At 44.2% G+C, this 13,895-nt stretch overlaps 1 protein-coding gene across 4 annotated transcripts in view; it reads right to left on the bottom strand.

The window, feature by feature from the left end:
* DPY19L3 (dpy-19 like C-mannosyltransferase 3) overlaps positions 1 to 13,895 on the bottom strand; it is a 517,935-nt gene that overhangs the window by 290,916 nt on the left and 213,124 nt on the right. For all 4 annotated transcript variants that reach the window (XM_078671604.1, XM_078671603.1, XM_078671605.1 and 1 more), the window contains 2 exons: positions 13,716 to 13,837; positions 4,656 to 4,801 (listed from right to left, as the gene is read on the bottom strand). In XM_078671604.1, coding sequence (XP_078527730.1) covers positions 4,656 to 4,801; positions 13,716 to 13,837 — 268 coding nt within the window. The remainder of the gene's footprint in view (positions 1 to 4,655; positions 4,802 to 13,715; positions 13,838 to 13,895) is intronic.

The raw sequence follows: 13,895 nt of genomic DNA, 5'->3' as shown, positions 1-13,895 counted from the left end.
ATGGATTCCAGGTCAAGATTAGGAGTTGCCATGGGTGTTGTGTTTGGGGGGGTATAACTGCAGCGCCAGGGTTTCCATGTCCTTTGTGCGTATAGCATATGTGCTGGGTGAGCCAGTGTGCTCTGGAGAAATGTAGTCCTGGGATCGATGAGGGTGCTTCGTGTAATGTGTTCTAAGTATCTAAAGGGAGTAGCCCAGGAACCAAAAAGCACAACAGAACCCCCAAATGTAGCCCCCTCCCCATACTTCGTCCCTGGAAGCATCTGTTGCCCAAACAAAATCAACTAGAACAAGTGCTAACATTGCACGTTGAGGGCACAGTGGTGGACCCCTCCACTGGTTAGGATTTATACTTAAGTCTGAAGTTCGGAAATGTCCCTAGACATCACGGCTGGTGTATAGCGACACTCGCGGCTTTGGTGTAGGAAAATCAGATTGTTGGGCTGCTTGATAGGTCCGTGTCCCCGCTGCCTTCCATCACTGGGGTTGATGATCTGGTCCTGTGGGCTTCTCCGGTTGGGACCCGCACCGGTGAGACAGGGTGTGATCCCACTGCTGTTGGAGACCCAGAGGCGCTTCTTCGGATATCCTCGGATGACAAAGACTTCCTCCTTTGCGTGTTGCGTCCCCATCGGGACCAGGTACACCTATGCTGCGGTTTTGCTGGTCCGTCTGTTGCAATCCTTGAAGGCTTTCGTGTAGAAGAGGAGGATAATGCTGTGTTTCTGCAGAGGGGATGTTCCTCCGTGACCTGTGTCCACGCCACCTCTGGGGAGTCGAAGAAGTGGTTCTTGTTGTTGTGGATAACCTTGTGAGAGGCGGGAAACAGTAGTCTATTTGGGAGATTGAGGGCTCGCAATACAAGATCTCCGTTGAGCCTGGACCTCTAGTATAATCAGGGAATACCATGACTTTGGACCCCTGATAAGAAAGAGGGTTGTAGGCGCACTTCTTGAAGAAAAGCGTCCCTGTCCTTGAAGTTAAGGATGTGCTCTATAATGGGCCTGTAGGGGGCTCCCGGGGGCGGCTTAGGTGCGAGAGCTCTGTGAGCTCTCTCTACCATGAACCATGCAGAGAAACATTCTGACTACATCCATGATTTGATCCAGGTTTCAATGAAAACAGACACTTGATTTGGTTCTGAACCTTCGGTAATACCCACTAGCCGGAGGTTGTTCCGGCAGGGCAGGTTTTCCGCATCTTCTGCATGCCTGTGGAGCACAGTTGTCTGAGATTGGAGCTTTGAGACCTGCTGTTTCATGGATGAGACCTCATCTTCAACAATAGATATATGGGACTGCGCTTCGGAGATCCTGGCTATAGCGTTTTGGAAGTCTTGCCTGATAAGTGCCATATCTATCCGTAACTCCCCAATATTGGTTCCCACGGAGTGAGGGTTCCTTAAAGGATAATAGCCAGGGTAGTGGGGGCTTGGGTGCGGCGGTGTTGCTCCCACCTGTGCTACACTTGGTGTATTGTTCCTTCGGGGTCTGGGAGGGGGGGGGAGGCTTCACCGGTCTGTCTTTGCCCATGCTGGTCCGTTGTCCGCCTCTGCAGTTCCCCCCTGCAGAGAAGAGTTTTGATGGGTTAGGATGGGATAGGGTTCACTTGGGAGGGCCCTCCCAGTCCTTTGCTCGTTCAGCCTCGGGATGTCGTCTTCGCTGCTTCGTTGGTGGAACGGATTTATTGCCATCTCCCTCGCTGGTATATCCCACACTGGATTCCTATGGTTTCTTTGATGCGTTGGTCGGCTACCCTATCTCTGGCCTTTGTTGCGTTTGTGAGTCTGCTCTAGATATACTTACTGCCGGGCCCCCTGCGTGCGTCCAGTAGGTGTCACACAGCCTGTTAGGCACCTTTGCTGGATGTCTGGTCAGGCCACTAGGGTTTCCCTCGCCTACTTCAGGTCCGCATGGGTCAAAGGTCTCTATGCCCTCCAGTGGGAAAATTCAGGAGCAACCTCCTCAGGCCTCTTGGTTGGGGCACCATACATGTACTCAGGACAATTGAGTGGCGGGGCAATGATCTCGGACCGGGTGTTGAGGGCAGCTAGGGCACCGCCCTCATGAGTCGCTCTGAGGTGCCACCCGGTCTTGTGTGTCTCCCACTATTAGTATCACACCTAGACGGAGTGAATCCACGTCATATGTGTGTCATGTATTGTCCTCCTGACGGCAGGGGGGAACGGCGTGGTGCCTTATGGCACCCGAGGACGTCAGGCGCTTCGTGGGTTACTTGGCGCCGGTGCTGAATAGTCCACAGGGGTGGGGGGGAAAGCATCTTCAACCACCCTGGTGCCTGTGCTTGCTCGGTGGATCAAAGGTACAGTCTAGGCCCCGGGGTATGTATGTTCCAGCCGCCCCCCCTTACTCTTCACCTACCTACCTACTGTGATGTCAGACTGTTCAGTATCTCGGGGGCAGTTGACCTTGGCCTCCACACTCACTTGTTCTTGGGCCCGTGGGTCGGGCCGTCCACCTCCCTGCACTCCCCACGGTGGACCGCAGTCCCCAGCAGTTGGCCTTACAGCTAATCACCATACTAGTAGGGACTCCCCGCCGGCCCTGCCCTCTCCCGGGCCACGTCAATCAACACAGTGCAGGTCCTGTCAGCGTCTACATAACAGTTTGGCCTCCCGGCCCAACTTTATCCGGTGCCGCCAGCCATCCGGCGTCACTTCACATCACCGCCTCTTTCTCCTCTATCAGCCACCAGCCGCTGCTCAGCCACCTCCAGCTTCCGGATCAGGCTGCCACAGATTGTGGTTCAGCACTGCGGACAGGCAGAGGGGAATCCGGTCAGATAACAGGTCTCCCTTGCCACTCAGTCAGCCGCACTCGCAGTGGGGATCACCGCAGTATGGGCGCTGCCATCTTGAGACCGGGCCTCCCAGACGACCGCTCAAGTCTTATGGCATCCCTGTGGATTGGGTCCACTTGTGTCTCGTGGAAGCACAGTGGTGTTAATTAGACAGAATTCAGGCGTCTTGACAAAGAGCTAGTGCTGAGTGGATGACGGATGGGTCCGGAGCACTCTCGGAGTGCGTTGGCCATCTTAACACTCTTGGCCTCGCCCCCATGCTAAACAATTACTACAGTGATGTAAAAACACTATCAAATAAATCATAGGAAAAGTTAATAAGGTTAAAAGCCTGAAATGCAGCAGCTAAAGATTATCACTATCCCATGTAAAGTTCCACTACTGTGTGCTTAACTCACCCTTGTCCTACAGTGTGTTGGCATATAGCAATGAGCTGTGCCCGTGAGTGGTACAGTACAAGAAAGCTTGTGGGTTTGACATTGGAAGTCTAGGGTCTTGATGAAGGCATGTGGATGTGAAGCTATCTCAGACAGATTTTTGGATTGCCTGAATTCCTGAGAGCTGGGTGGGAAACACACACAGACACACAGAAGCACCAGTGTCTGCCTACTTGCTGAGACCAGAGGAGCCTGTGCCGAGTGCCTGGAGGAAGACAAAGTGCACTGCGGATGCACAAAGTGATGGCCCATTGGGGTCACAACACTGCATGGAGAGACAGCCGACTTCTCATCACAGCGCTGCTAAAAGGGGCTTATCTTCACAGCAGCCCCTATGTGGCTTACGGGGGTCACAACAGAGATGCCATGAGTGCCCATGCTTGCCATCGCGCACTGGCTGCATTGCCTAGAAGTGCACACTTGGCCGAAAAAAGAGAAGCATTTCCTGAAAAAATTTAAGAGAAACAAAAAAGATGCTTTAAAACCCTCTTACGGGAAATAGGGATGCCTTGGAAAGATAGACATATGGTGAAGAACACAAATATTTTCTTGGGTCCTTGTCTGCCAAGTGGGGTTAAAGAATGGAGGTAAAAGGCCTGCTTGGGGATGATCACTGTGTTGGAGAAAGCACCACTATTTCTGAACAAAGTCTTAAAAAGAAAGACACTCTATTTGACTTCTAGCATTCCAATAATTTTTTCTACACATTTGCATTTAAACAAAATTTTAACATGGAAGATTGAAAAAAGTATGCTTGGTTTGAAAAAGTTAAATCATTTCGGATGGTTTTGACTTCCAGCCAGATGGTGGGAAAGATGTGCAGGTTATAAAAGAATCCATTGCTGAAGAGAGTCAATAAAATCATAAATATTTAAAATTGATCTGATTAAATCAGCATAATCAGTAATGTTATATTTAAAGATATTACTAATGTGCAATGGATATCAATTCTGCAAATGTACTCAATTTAAATATTTGTAAATGTTTAATTGATTCAGTAAAAGTCCCAGTCTACCACTGAGAAGATTTAATTGTTGCTAAAGAGGTGAAAATGTTGTAGGAGCGCTCAAATGTATGCTTGTGACTACAATTATGCAGCTAATTATGTCAACTTTCATTGCTAGAACATTTATGGACACAGAACACGCACTTATAATAGCATATGTTCAGAAGATACACTTTGAGCAAGCATTCTGAAGTCTTTGTGATGGTCACTAGCATCGCTGACCCCTTTCACAGAAATCCAATTATATAAAGTAACTCGGCTCCTGTTAACAGAGAAAGACTGACATTCCGCACTGGTTATGTGAATTAACAAACACTGGCAGACATTTTCAGGCAATAAAGGGAAACTAGATACAACTGATTTAAGAATGTGTGGATGAAGCAAGGACTCACCTGTTCACAATATACCAACAAGCTGCTAGGAACCCAGATAAGCATGTGCCACTAAGGAGCCAGCTGGTTATATAGAGAGCAATCACATAGAGCGCCTGAAGTCCAAAAAGAGTGCAAATATAAAAATATATGGGCTCAAAATAGTGCTGCAAAATAAAAGACATCAATGTCACTTCACTAACTGTTAACAAAAATAATTTTGAGCACAGCAAATGTTATCAAAAAAGGTTAATACACAAAGTTTACATTACGTAAAGCCTACTCCAAGTCTCATTTAACCAAGATCCCCAAATATTTTTTAAGAAATTATAATATTTACTGGGGTGGGTGGCTACTCACCGTAAGGATTAGTCACAACCCCTTTCAGTGTGAGCCATCAAAGTCACTAGATTAAGCTGAGCTCAACACCATGATAGCTATAGCACAGGGCAGACAGGCTTAACTTAGGGCAATGCATTACCGAAACAGTAATAAAGTAAACATGCAAATCATTAAGAAACCGAAACCGTATTGGAAAAACAGAGTAAACTTTAATAAGCAAAGTGACAACAATTCAATAAGGGGAACAGGATGTATGAATTGTTAAGGTTTTAAGTAAGAATAGTGTCGAGAAACACAAATTGCCTAAGATACTAAATGGTCGCGGTAGACTGGGACCTGGGTGCAATCTGAGGCTGACCTCAATTGAGTGGAGGTCAAGTATACCTGGTCAAAAATGTTATCTTCTGACTTGGTCCTTTAAGTCCCAGGACTCAGAAGAGGCACATAGAGCGAGGATGTTGAGGAATGGACAACAGCAGTGTCCAGTCCAGGTCCAGTTGGCAACTGGTCAGTTGTAGGAAAGGGCTCTTGTAGCTTGCTGTATCCCTGTAGCTTTAACAGGAGGTCAGCCTTGTGACTCTTGAAGTCTGCTTGTTTGTCCTGGGTTCAAGAGGGAGCAGGTCTAGACCTGCAGGGATATTCTTCCTGAGGACCAGCTGTGTTCTGAAGTAGGTGCCTGGAGGTGCCACACTTACAGCTTGCACGAACTAGTGGATGGGAATGACTCCTGGGCACGCCTTAACTAATAGGGTAAAAGTTCTGGGGCAAACCTACCCACTTTGGGCATTTTTAAGATTTTCTTTGACCACATTCAACTTAGTCTCTGAGAATTGGGGGTGTGCGTATTTGGAGACTATTCTATGGTAATCCTAGTATTCTCTCATATCCAACACTCAAATCCAGTTTTTAGGCAGTCACTGTACACCCCAATAAACCCAGAGACAGACGTCTGGTAAAACAAAAGCCGGGTCTTCCAACAACCATATCATGGAAAATCAAGAATTGCCTTGGTATCCTGTTTTCTTCCTTTCAAGTGTGCCCACGTGTTATATTTAAACCCAGGAGACCTGTCAAACAGCCTCAAGTGTTATATTTAAACCCAGTAGACCTGTTAAACCGGATTTGACATTCAAGCAGGAATTAACACTGAAAGGTCAAAAAGGATGCTCAGAGCCCCCACTCGGCATATTCTGTGAGCTTCAGAGGAGCCATCCCTGCCCATTCAGGTCGACCTGTCCATCACAGTGACCTATTGGGTAGCTCTTGGGAGTATTGTCACACCTTTTGTCACACCTATTAAAATTCTAATCCCTGACTGGAAAAAGTTGGAAAGCAAATACATATTAGCCTCCAGGAACTTCAGGCAGAGAAAAAGTAACTTTTTCTGAAAGGAAGTTACTTTTCCTTAATATCTATTAAAAATCTGACTTCCCATTGAATTGAATTTTTATTAACTTTTAGAAATAGTAGATTCATTATTTTTCTAGCTAGTCCAATTCCTGATATACAGTATCTCTGTGAGTCAGCTGTCCTACTACAGTGAAAATACATTTTGTTTGCTAATTACTATAAGGGCATTTTAAATGTCTGTATGTCCTACTTTTAAATACAGTGGGCCCTGCCTTGTGGACTACTAGGCCTACATACAGGTGACCTATTAATATTTAAAAGGGAGCTTTTGACCTGTCAAAAGGTTTATTTTGACAGGTCGAATTGAAATTTTTATACTGCTACAGTCCAGCTACACAGGGTAGGCCTCAAGGAATGTTTGCACTGCCACTGTAATGAATAGCATAATAGGTGCTGCAGTCCACTGGTAGTATTTAACTTCGCAGCCCTGGCTTTATCTTGTACCATATAATAGGAACTTGCAGATTAGTTAAGTATACCAATTGGGAATATGCCAATCCAACCATCTTCAATGTGGGAGCACAGGCCCTTTAATACTGGTTAGCAGGAGTAAAGTGCAGAGTTCTTAAACCAGTAAAAATATAGGCTCCAGCAAGAGCTCAGAAATCTGCGGTGACCAAGCAGAAATTTGGATTTCCTACACATTTAAAAAAACTTACAACACAATCGGGTTGGCTACCATTTCCTATGACTTATTTTGAAACGTTGGGTGGGAATTGCCTTGGATAAATTGTATCAGGGGGTTGTAACTGTACTTTCTCATACTATGCACCCTCATGCAGTCGTACTGCATCTCGTTTTTGCACATTTTATTGTTAATAACATTTTAATAAAAGAGTGGTAAGCTTATTTTCAACAGGTTCTTTAGAGACATGCCACTCTTCTTCTAATTTCACCTTACTCTATATAACTGTGTGGGGACTTGAAAATATACTTCTCCATAACATGCATTCCTCAAATTTCCCTTGGGTTCCCAAGAATCTACTGAATCTCCCTTAAATCCCTATTCATATGAATCTATTTTTGAATGAAAAATAGTGTATGAAGACATACCTTTATAAGGAATCCTTAAACAACAAAAAAAAATCAATTAACAATTCATGGATTATTGGAACAAAACTATCAATAATTCCTACAGAGTCTGCATTTCAACCCTAACCTTACCCTTCACACCAACCATAAACCTATTGTTAACCTATATCCTAACACTAAATCTAGCCCATTAAAAAAGCTCTCTCTCACTTTATTATAATGATTATTCACCTTCTGACTTTTAAAAGCCAAACCCATTTATTTTTAGGCTGCATATCGTTTTTACTGATACATTTTTTTATATATGTGCATTTTCATTAACTGCAAGCAATCTATATATATATAATTTGTTATTAACTGATTTTCCTTATCATTGCATTTCTTCATAGTGAAGTAACACAGTTATATTTAACTTAATTTTGTTTGTATTAATCTCACAAACAGGTTGCACTTTTCCTTCAGAACCATAAGACTCTTCTGCCACACTGACCCGACCCGGCATACAGTTGATATCCTCAACGTTTAATTGATGAACACGGGTGCGAAGATCCTACAGATAGGTTTGACAACCAAACGTAAAAGACATGCAGCTGAGGGTGAGCACAGTAAAAATGGCTACTGATAAGGATATAGTTAACAAATAGAGAAGGATCCCAATTATAGTGCTGTTAGAGTTGCTGATCTTCAGCTTTCATTTCTAGTAAGTTGTGTGCTACTCCGGTCTTTACTCTAAAAAAAAAAAACTCCAGCTAAGGCTGTATTTAAATTATTGTTTCTTGTCTGGGTTCAGCAACATGTCGTCCGGGTGTGGCAGGCTGCCTAAAGCCAGTGACCACACTAGGTTGGTAGGTTTTCAGGGGGCACCTCTGAGGTGCCTACTGAGTACATGGTTTAAGAAATCTCACACTGGCATCAGTGTGGATTTATTGCAAGGAGTTGTTTACTACTGGTTTCAGAGAAGACACCTTGGTGCTAGGAAACTCGGGTTGTCAAATTTCCAGCCCATGTACTCCTTATGGCTTCCCTGGCACTTCCAATATTTAAGAATAGACAAGTATTGTAGGGACATATCTACTCATGTGGATATGCCCTCATCTGTGGTATAGTGCACCCTGCCTTAGGACTGCAAGATCTTCTAGAGGGGTAACTCACCTATACCTTCAGGAAGTGCTTAGTGGCATGGCACTTAGGCAGGGTGCCATGTTGACTTTAAATATGTTTACCTCAAAGGGGCATGCAAGCTGCAAGGACAGTGACATGGGCCTAGTGAAGAGGTCCCAGGGGACCCTCTTCAGCTTTCAGGCCCCAGGTATCCAGGGTACCACGTGCTAGGGGCTTACAGGGTAGGAGTACTAATTGTGGATTTGTTTTAGGGATAGAACACTGGTGCTGGAAACCTAGACAGCAGGGACCCAGTACTCAGCAATCAGAGTTGTTCAAAAGTCAGGCAAAATGTGTGTGTGTGGAGGGGTTGGGGGGGGGGAGGAGGATACTGCAACAGAACCCCATTTTCTCACAGGGACCCTCTCTATTGCCCATTTGCTTAGTAGGTCCTTGACCTTTTGATGCAGGTGCAGCATATCTTGTTTTCTGGCTAATGTTCGGAGGCCTTCGTATTAGTTTTATACAATAACCATGTTGCATTAGGTTTGGTGTCCAGTTGTCCTCCGTTCCTAAAGGGCTCCTATTATTCTGCCCAATACTGGTTTTGTGTGCAGAGGAGATTCCATTAGCAAGTCACTTGCTTGATGGTGCTAACCCCCACAGGAGTATCTCTCCCTCAACCTCAAAAGTGCTGCCTTGGCACAGTGGGGGCATAGCCACTGTGACTATGTACTCTGGGAGCTAGTTAGTGGTGTGAAGTTGTGACTCTCCTTTCGCTGGAAGCCTTGTTCTTGGTGGTGCCCTTTTTGACAGAGACCCCTGAACTGCAAAACCCTGATCGCCTTTCCTGTCTCACTATCCTTTGACATCCGTTAAAAACACTTGTCCACTGCATGTCCGAAGAGTTTTTCGCCCATGAAAGGCATGTTCACTACTCTCGCATACATCTCTTGAAACATATACACTCATTGCGATGTGTGCCTTAGAATGGTTCCAACAAATCCCTGCCTGATGGCTCTATCAACCGCATCCAGTGCAGATTTTAGGCAAGTGTTGGAAATTGCCTGCCTCCTAAATCACTGCCTTTGTTCTCTTCTTGTACGGCTATGGGAGACCCTGCATAAATACCTCCATTTCTTCCCACTTTTAATTAAAGTATCTTTTCAACAGTTTACTTGAGTTGGCAATGCGCCATTGCATGGTAGCTGACCTCTCCATTTTACACTCCACCACCTCCATCCTCTTACTCTCCTTGTCCGGTTGAAGTCCTATGGCTTGGCAGTTGCTGCACCAAATCTTTTGCTCACTGTAGTGACAATGACCTAGTCACAGTCCTGAGACGAATGTCTGAATTTCTTCCCAATCCTGGGAGTTATGGCTTTGGCTGAGGCTTGCTCCCTAAAAGCCTCTCACCCCTGGCAGGCATGCAGGGGAGAACTGGAAGGAATTATTTTTTCCTTCTTGGATGGTAGTAGGGTCTCCAAGATCAAACACAATTCAGTCTGAACCTTCTCCAATTGGTCTCCACAGTTGTCTGTTGCCATCTAAACCAGGGCATTGTACACAGCACTGTTATCAGAGGGTAAAGGTCTGTAAGGGTAAGTGTCAACTCCTTCTTCGGCTGAGTCAGTATGTAGGTCGTCTTCCCATCTCTATTAATTCTAGGTCATGAAACAGCCCTGCTCAAACTAACCTTCTACAGCCACCTCCTTGTAGAAGATTTCCTCTTGGGGCTTTGCTGCTGTAGGAGGTCCCAGTTCTGTGTACTCCTCTTCCTAACTCTACTCCCTCTGCAGATTTAGAGGGATTGGACATCTCTTGAGAGAATAGTCAAACTTTCTCCTTTTCATGAGGGCTCCCATCTTGGCCTCAAGTCAACATTTCTTATTTTCGAACGATTTTTGCTCAGCATTGAGGCCTTCCTCTTCTCTCAAGGCTCTTTGTCCCCCCCTGCACTCCTGATCCTCTTTCAGAGTAAGTCGATTCTGGTTATGAGGGCTTACTGCCAAAGGTATCTTCTAAACTTGACTTATGGGGTGGTCTGTTTTTGTGCTTGCACTGAATCACCAATGGTTCTGGTGCCACTGTAGCTTTGGAGGATCTCAAGTCCAAGGGTTTCAGCTCTGCACACTGTGCCCTGCAAAATTATCTGGAGCTCCTTACAGTCACAATCCTTCTAAGTCTTCTTCAATGCTTCTCCCTATTTGTTTCAACAACTGTCTCAGCATCTGAGCCCCCACATTTTGCCACTTCCATCTTCTCAGGGATCTGCTCAACAGCCCAAGGTCCTTCAGCTAGGTTTTCGGCTATGACTGTGTCATGGCACAGTGTGCTCACCTCGGCTTCTACCTTGTCTTCAGTGTCTTGGACAGGAACTTTGCACAAGTGTCATGTCCTTTTGAGCTATAATATTTTGGCAGACAAAGGTTAAAATCTTGTGGCACCTTCCTCTGGGCAAAATTGTGGTGGTACTTCGCACAGAACCTAAAAAGGGAAGTTTTTATCCCCGATAATCATTCCCCGAACTACATGCTTGATGTGTTTGTTTTGAAAAACCTCCTGAAACCTCAGTCTTCACCAATATTAACTCAATTTCCTCAAAGTCAGTTGTTCAATTTGTGATCCCCTTCAGATTTTTTTTTTTTTTTTGGTCTGTAATCCCTCAATGTGGCTTTCTCTTTTGTTCTCCAATGGCTTCAGAACCCTCTGCTGTGCTTCCAGATCCAATGACGGACAAAACAATCTGAACATAGAGACCATGCAAATAAATGGGTTTCTGGGGATGTATTTCTGCCTTCACAAGGGAATAGACATGGCACCAAATGGCTGACAATGACCAATGGAGAAAAAATAACAGAAAACCTAAAAACCGACAACTCCAGATCCAACCACTTGATGGCGGAATAAAGCACAGAATGTGAATACAAAAGAGAAGGTAATGGTTAAATAAAAAATACCAGAAATGACTGATGCCCTACTGACTTTATGAATACCTGAATTTGTTTCATACTGCGTAGTCTGAAAGCGCCACAGAAAGCCTGGCTGAAATTTCTGACATTCCTTCAGAAGTGCATTAATTTGATATCAAAAGTTATGGTGTTGCAGCTGAAGTAAAGTGTTAGAAACCCATTTTTTGCAACTGCAGATAAAGAAACATCTTGCATTCCAGTACAGGAAAGAACAAAGCATAAAGCACTGAGGTGATAAACAAAGCTTTATAGCAGCATAGTCCATTGTTTCTGACAGACAAGCCCTGAGTTTCCCAGCCTAGCCTTAATCGCCACTCTAAGGCATTTATGTGCCTGGTGGGTCCATTTACAAAGCCAGCTCTTGTTAGAGGAAGATCATTTTCAGTTAAGACAGCTGGCAGGTGGAACTCGAAGTTTAGGAAGGCCATAAAACATGGTTGCCTCTTCGCTTTACCTAAATAAAACAGCTATAAAGGCTTACCAACGCAAAGATGACAATGGGCACATGTCAGGCAAAGGTTTTGCAACCAACTGAAACTAAGGACATACTTGAGGGCTTTGTAAGAACCTAACCTTTGTGACATCCTGCACCTGAACAACACCCTCACCAAGATCCAAACCTGGTTCCATTCCAACCATCTCAAACTAAACCCTGATAACACCAAAATCATTGTCTTCTCCCCTAAAAAGAACCCTCTCCCCATTAAATCCTGGATATCTGACCTTAACACACTTAACTGCTTACTCACTCTGTCCAACTCCGTCAAATCTCTTGGTATTTCCATCGACAACACCTTAACACTTAATGCCCACATCAAAAACTCTGCTAAAGGAGCCCTCTCAACTCTCCGTCACCTCAAGAAAATCAAACCCTTTATACCCACGATGACTTTAAACTTGTAGTTCAATCACTTGTTCTTTCTCGTATTGATTATGGTAACGCCGTCCTTAACGGAATCCCCAAGATCCACCTTGCTCCTATCAAAGCTGTGCTCAACCTTGCAGCTAGACTCATCACAGACTGAAAACGCTTCGATCATATATCCCCGGCTCTAAAATCTCTCAAATGTCTCCCTATTGAAGGCAGATCTGCCTACAAAACTGCCTGCATTACTCACAAAGTCCTCCACCAAAACACTCCGCAATATCTCTCAAAGAAACTCCTCATAGCGGGCACCACACGACCTCTGAGAAGCACCAACACCCTCCTACTAATCCCGCCACTGCTGAAAAAGAAATCCACACAGTCCCGCTCCTTCTCTGGCAATGCTCCTATTATCTGGAATGCCCTCCCAAAAAACCTGTGCTGTAATCCCTCCTATTTCAGCTTCAAAAAAGACCTCAAAACCCACCTCCTCAATTATTATTGGGGATCCTAAACTGTGACCAGCACTTGATCTCCAACTCACCATGTTATATTAGCTCAGTAATATTTGTCAATTTCCAGAACATCTCCTACCCAACTACTGGTTATGTATAGCTCTTGCCCCTGTGTTATTTGATCTGTTCTGCATATTTCGCATGCTGCTCACATTATCTTTTATCTTTTTGTATGCCTTGTTTGACCCAATTATTTATTGGGAGACCTAACCTGTGACTCGCACCTGATCTCAAATTATGTTTTATTTGTTCAGTAATTTTTGTCCATTTCATGAACAACATCTACCTAATTACTTGAAATGTATTGATCTTGTACCTGTATATCTAGTTAGTTTTCCATACTTCACCCGACGTTTCATTATCTTTTCAACTACTTGTATGCCATGTTTGCTTTTTTTACTCTCACATGTAAAGCGCTCTAATACCTCTGAGTCTAGCCAGCACTATACAAAACTTTTAAAATAAATAAATAAAATAAACCTTGAAGGTGTTTACAGAAAAAGCTTATTTCAGTTAAGCAAAGAAAAAACGAAACCAAGGCACTTATGGTGGAAACAACTTATCAAAAAGGTTCTAGGTCTCCCACCTTGTGGATAGAACCTAATGGTCTTAAAAATCAATAGGGACAAGGAAATCTTGAAAACAAATTTAAGGAAAATCATAAAATTAAAAACACTTTAGAAAAGCATGGTTTGGATCATTGCCCCTAAATTGATACTAAACTGACCCCAGGGACCATGCATACATAGATGAATGCAGTTGATAATATTTAGCACCAAAGACCTCACTTTCATTTATAGTATTTTATGCTAGCGGACGAGAGGTCCTGTTTAGAAATATGTACCTGAATTGGTAGAATCCTGTACAGCATGGCGAGGAACACCTCCTGGTAAACATTCATTCGCTCCAGTATATTGATGGACCTCATGGATTCAGTTTTGTTGTCATACAGGAGTTCAAATAAACCTAAATATTTGAAAACAGTTCAATCAAAGAGTGGTGACTTCATCAATACATTATACTG

This window comes from Lissotriton helveticus, chromosome 12 (assembly GCF_964261635.1).
Source record: "Lissotriton helveticus chromosome 12, aLisHel1.1, whole genome shotgun sequence".
Taxonomy (NCBI): Eukaryota; Metazoa; Chordata; class Amphibia; order Caudata; family Salamandridae; genus Lissotriton; species Lissotriton helveticus.
The sequence above is the reverse complement of the archived record's forward strand: the minus strand, read 5'-3'. Positions and strand labels throughout refer to the sequence as shown.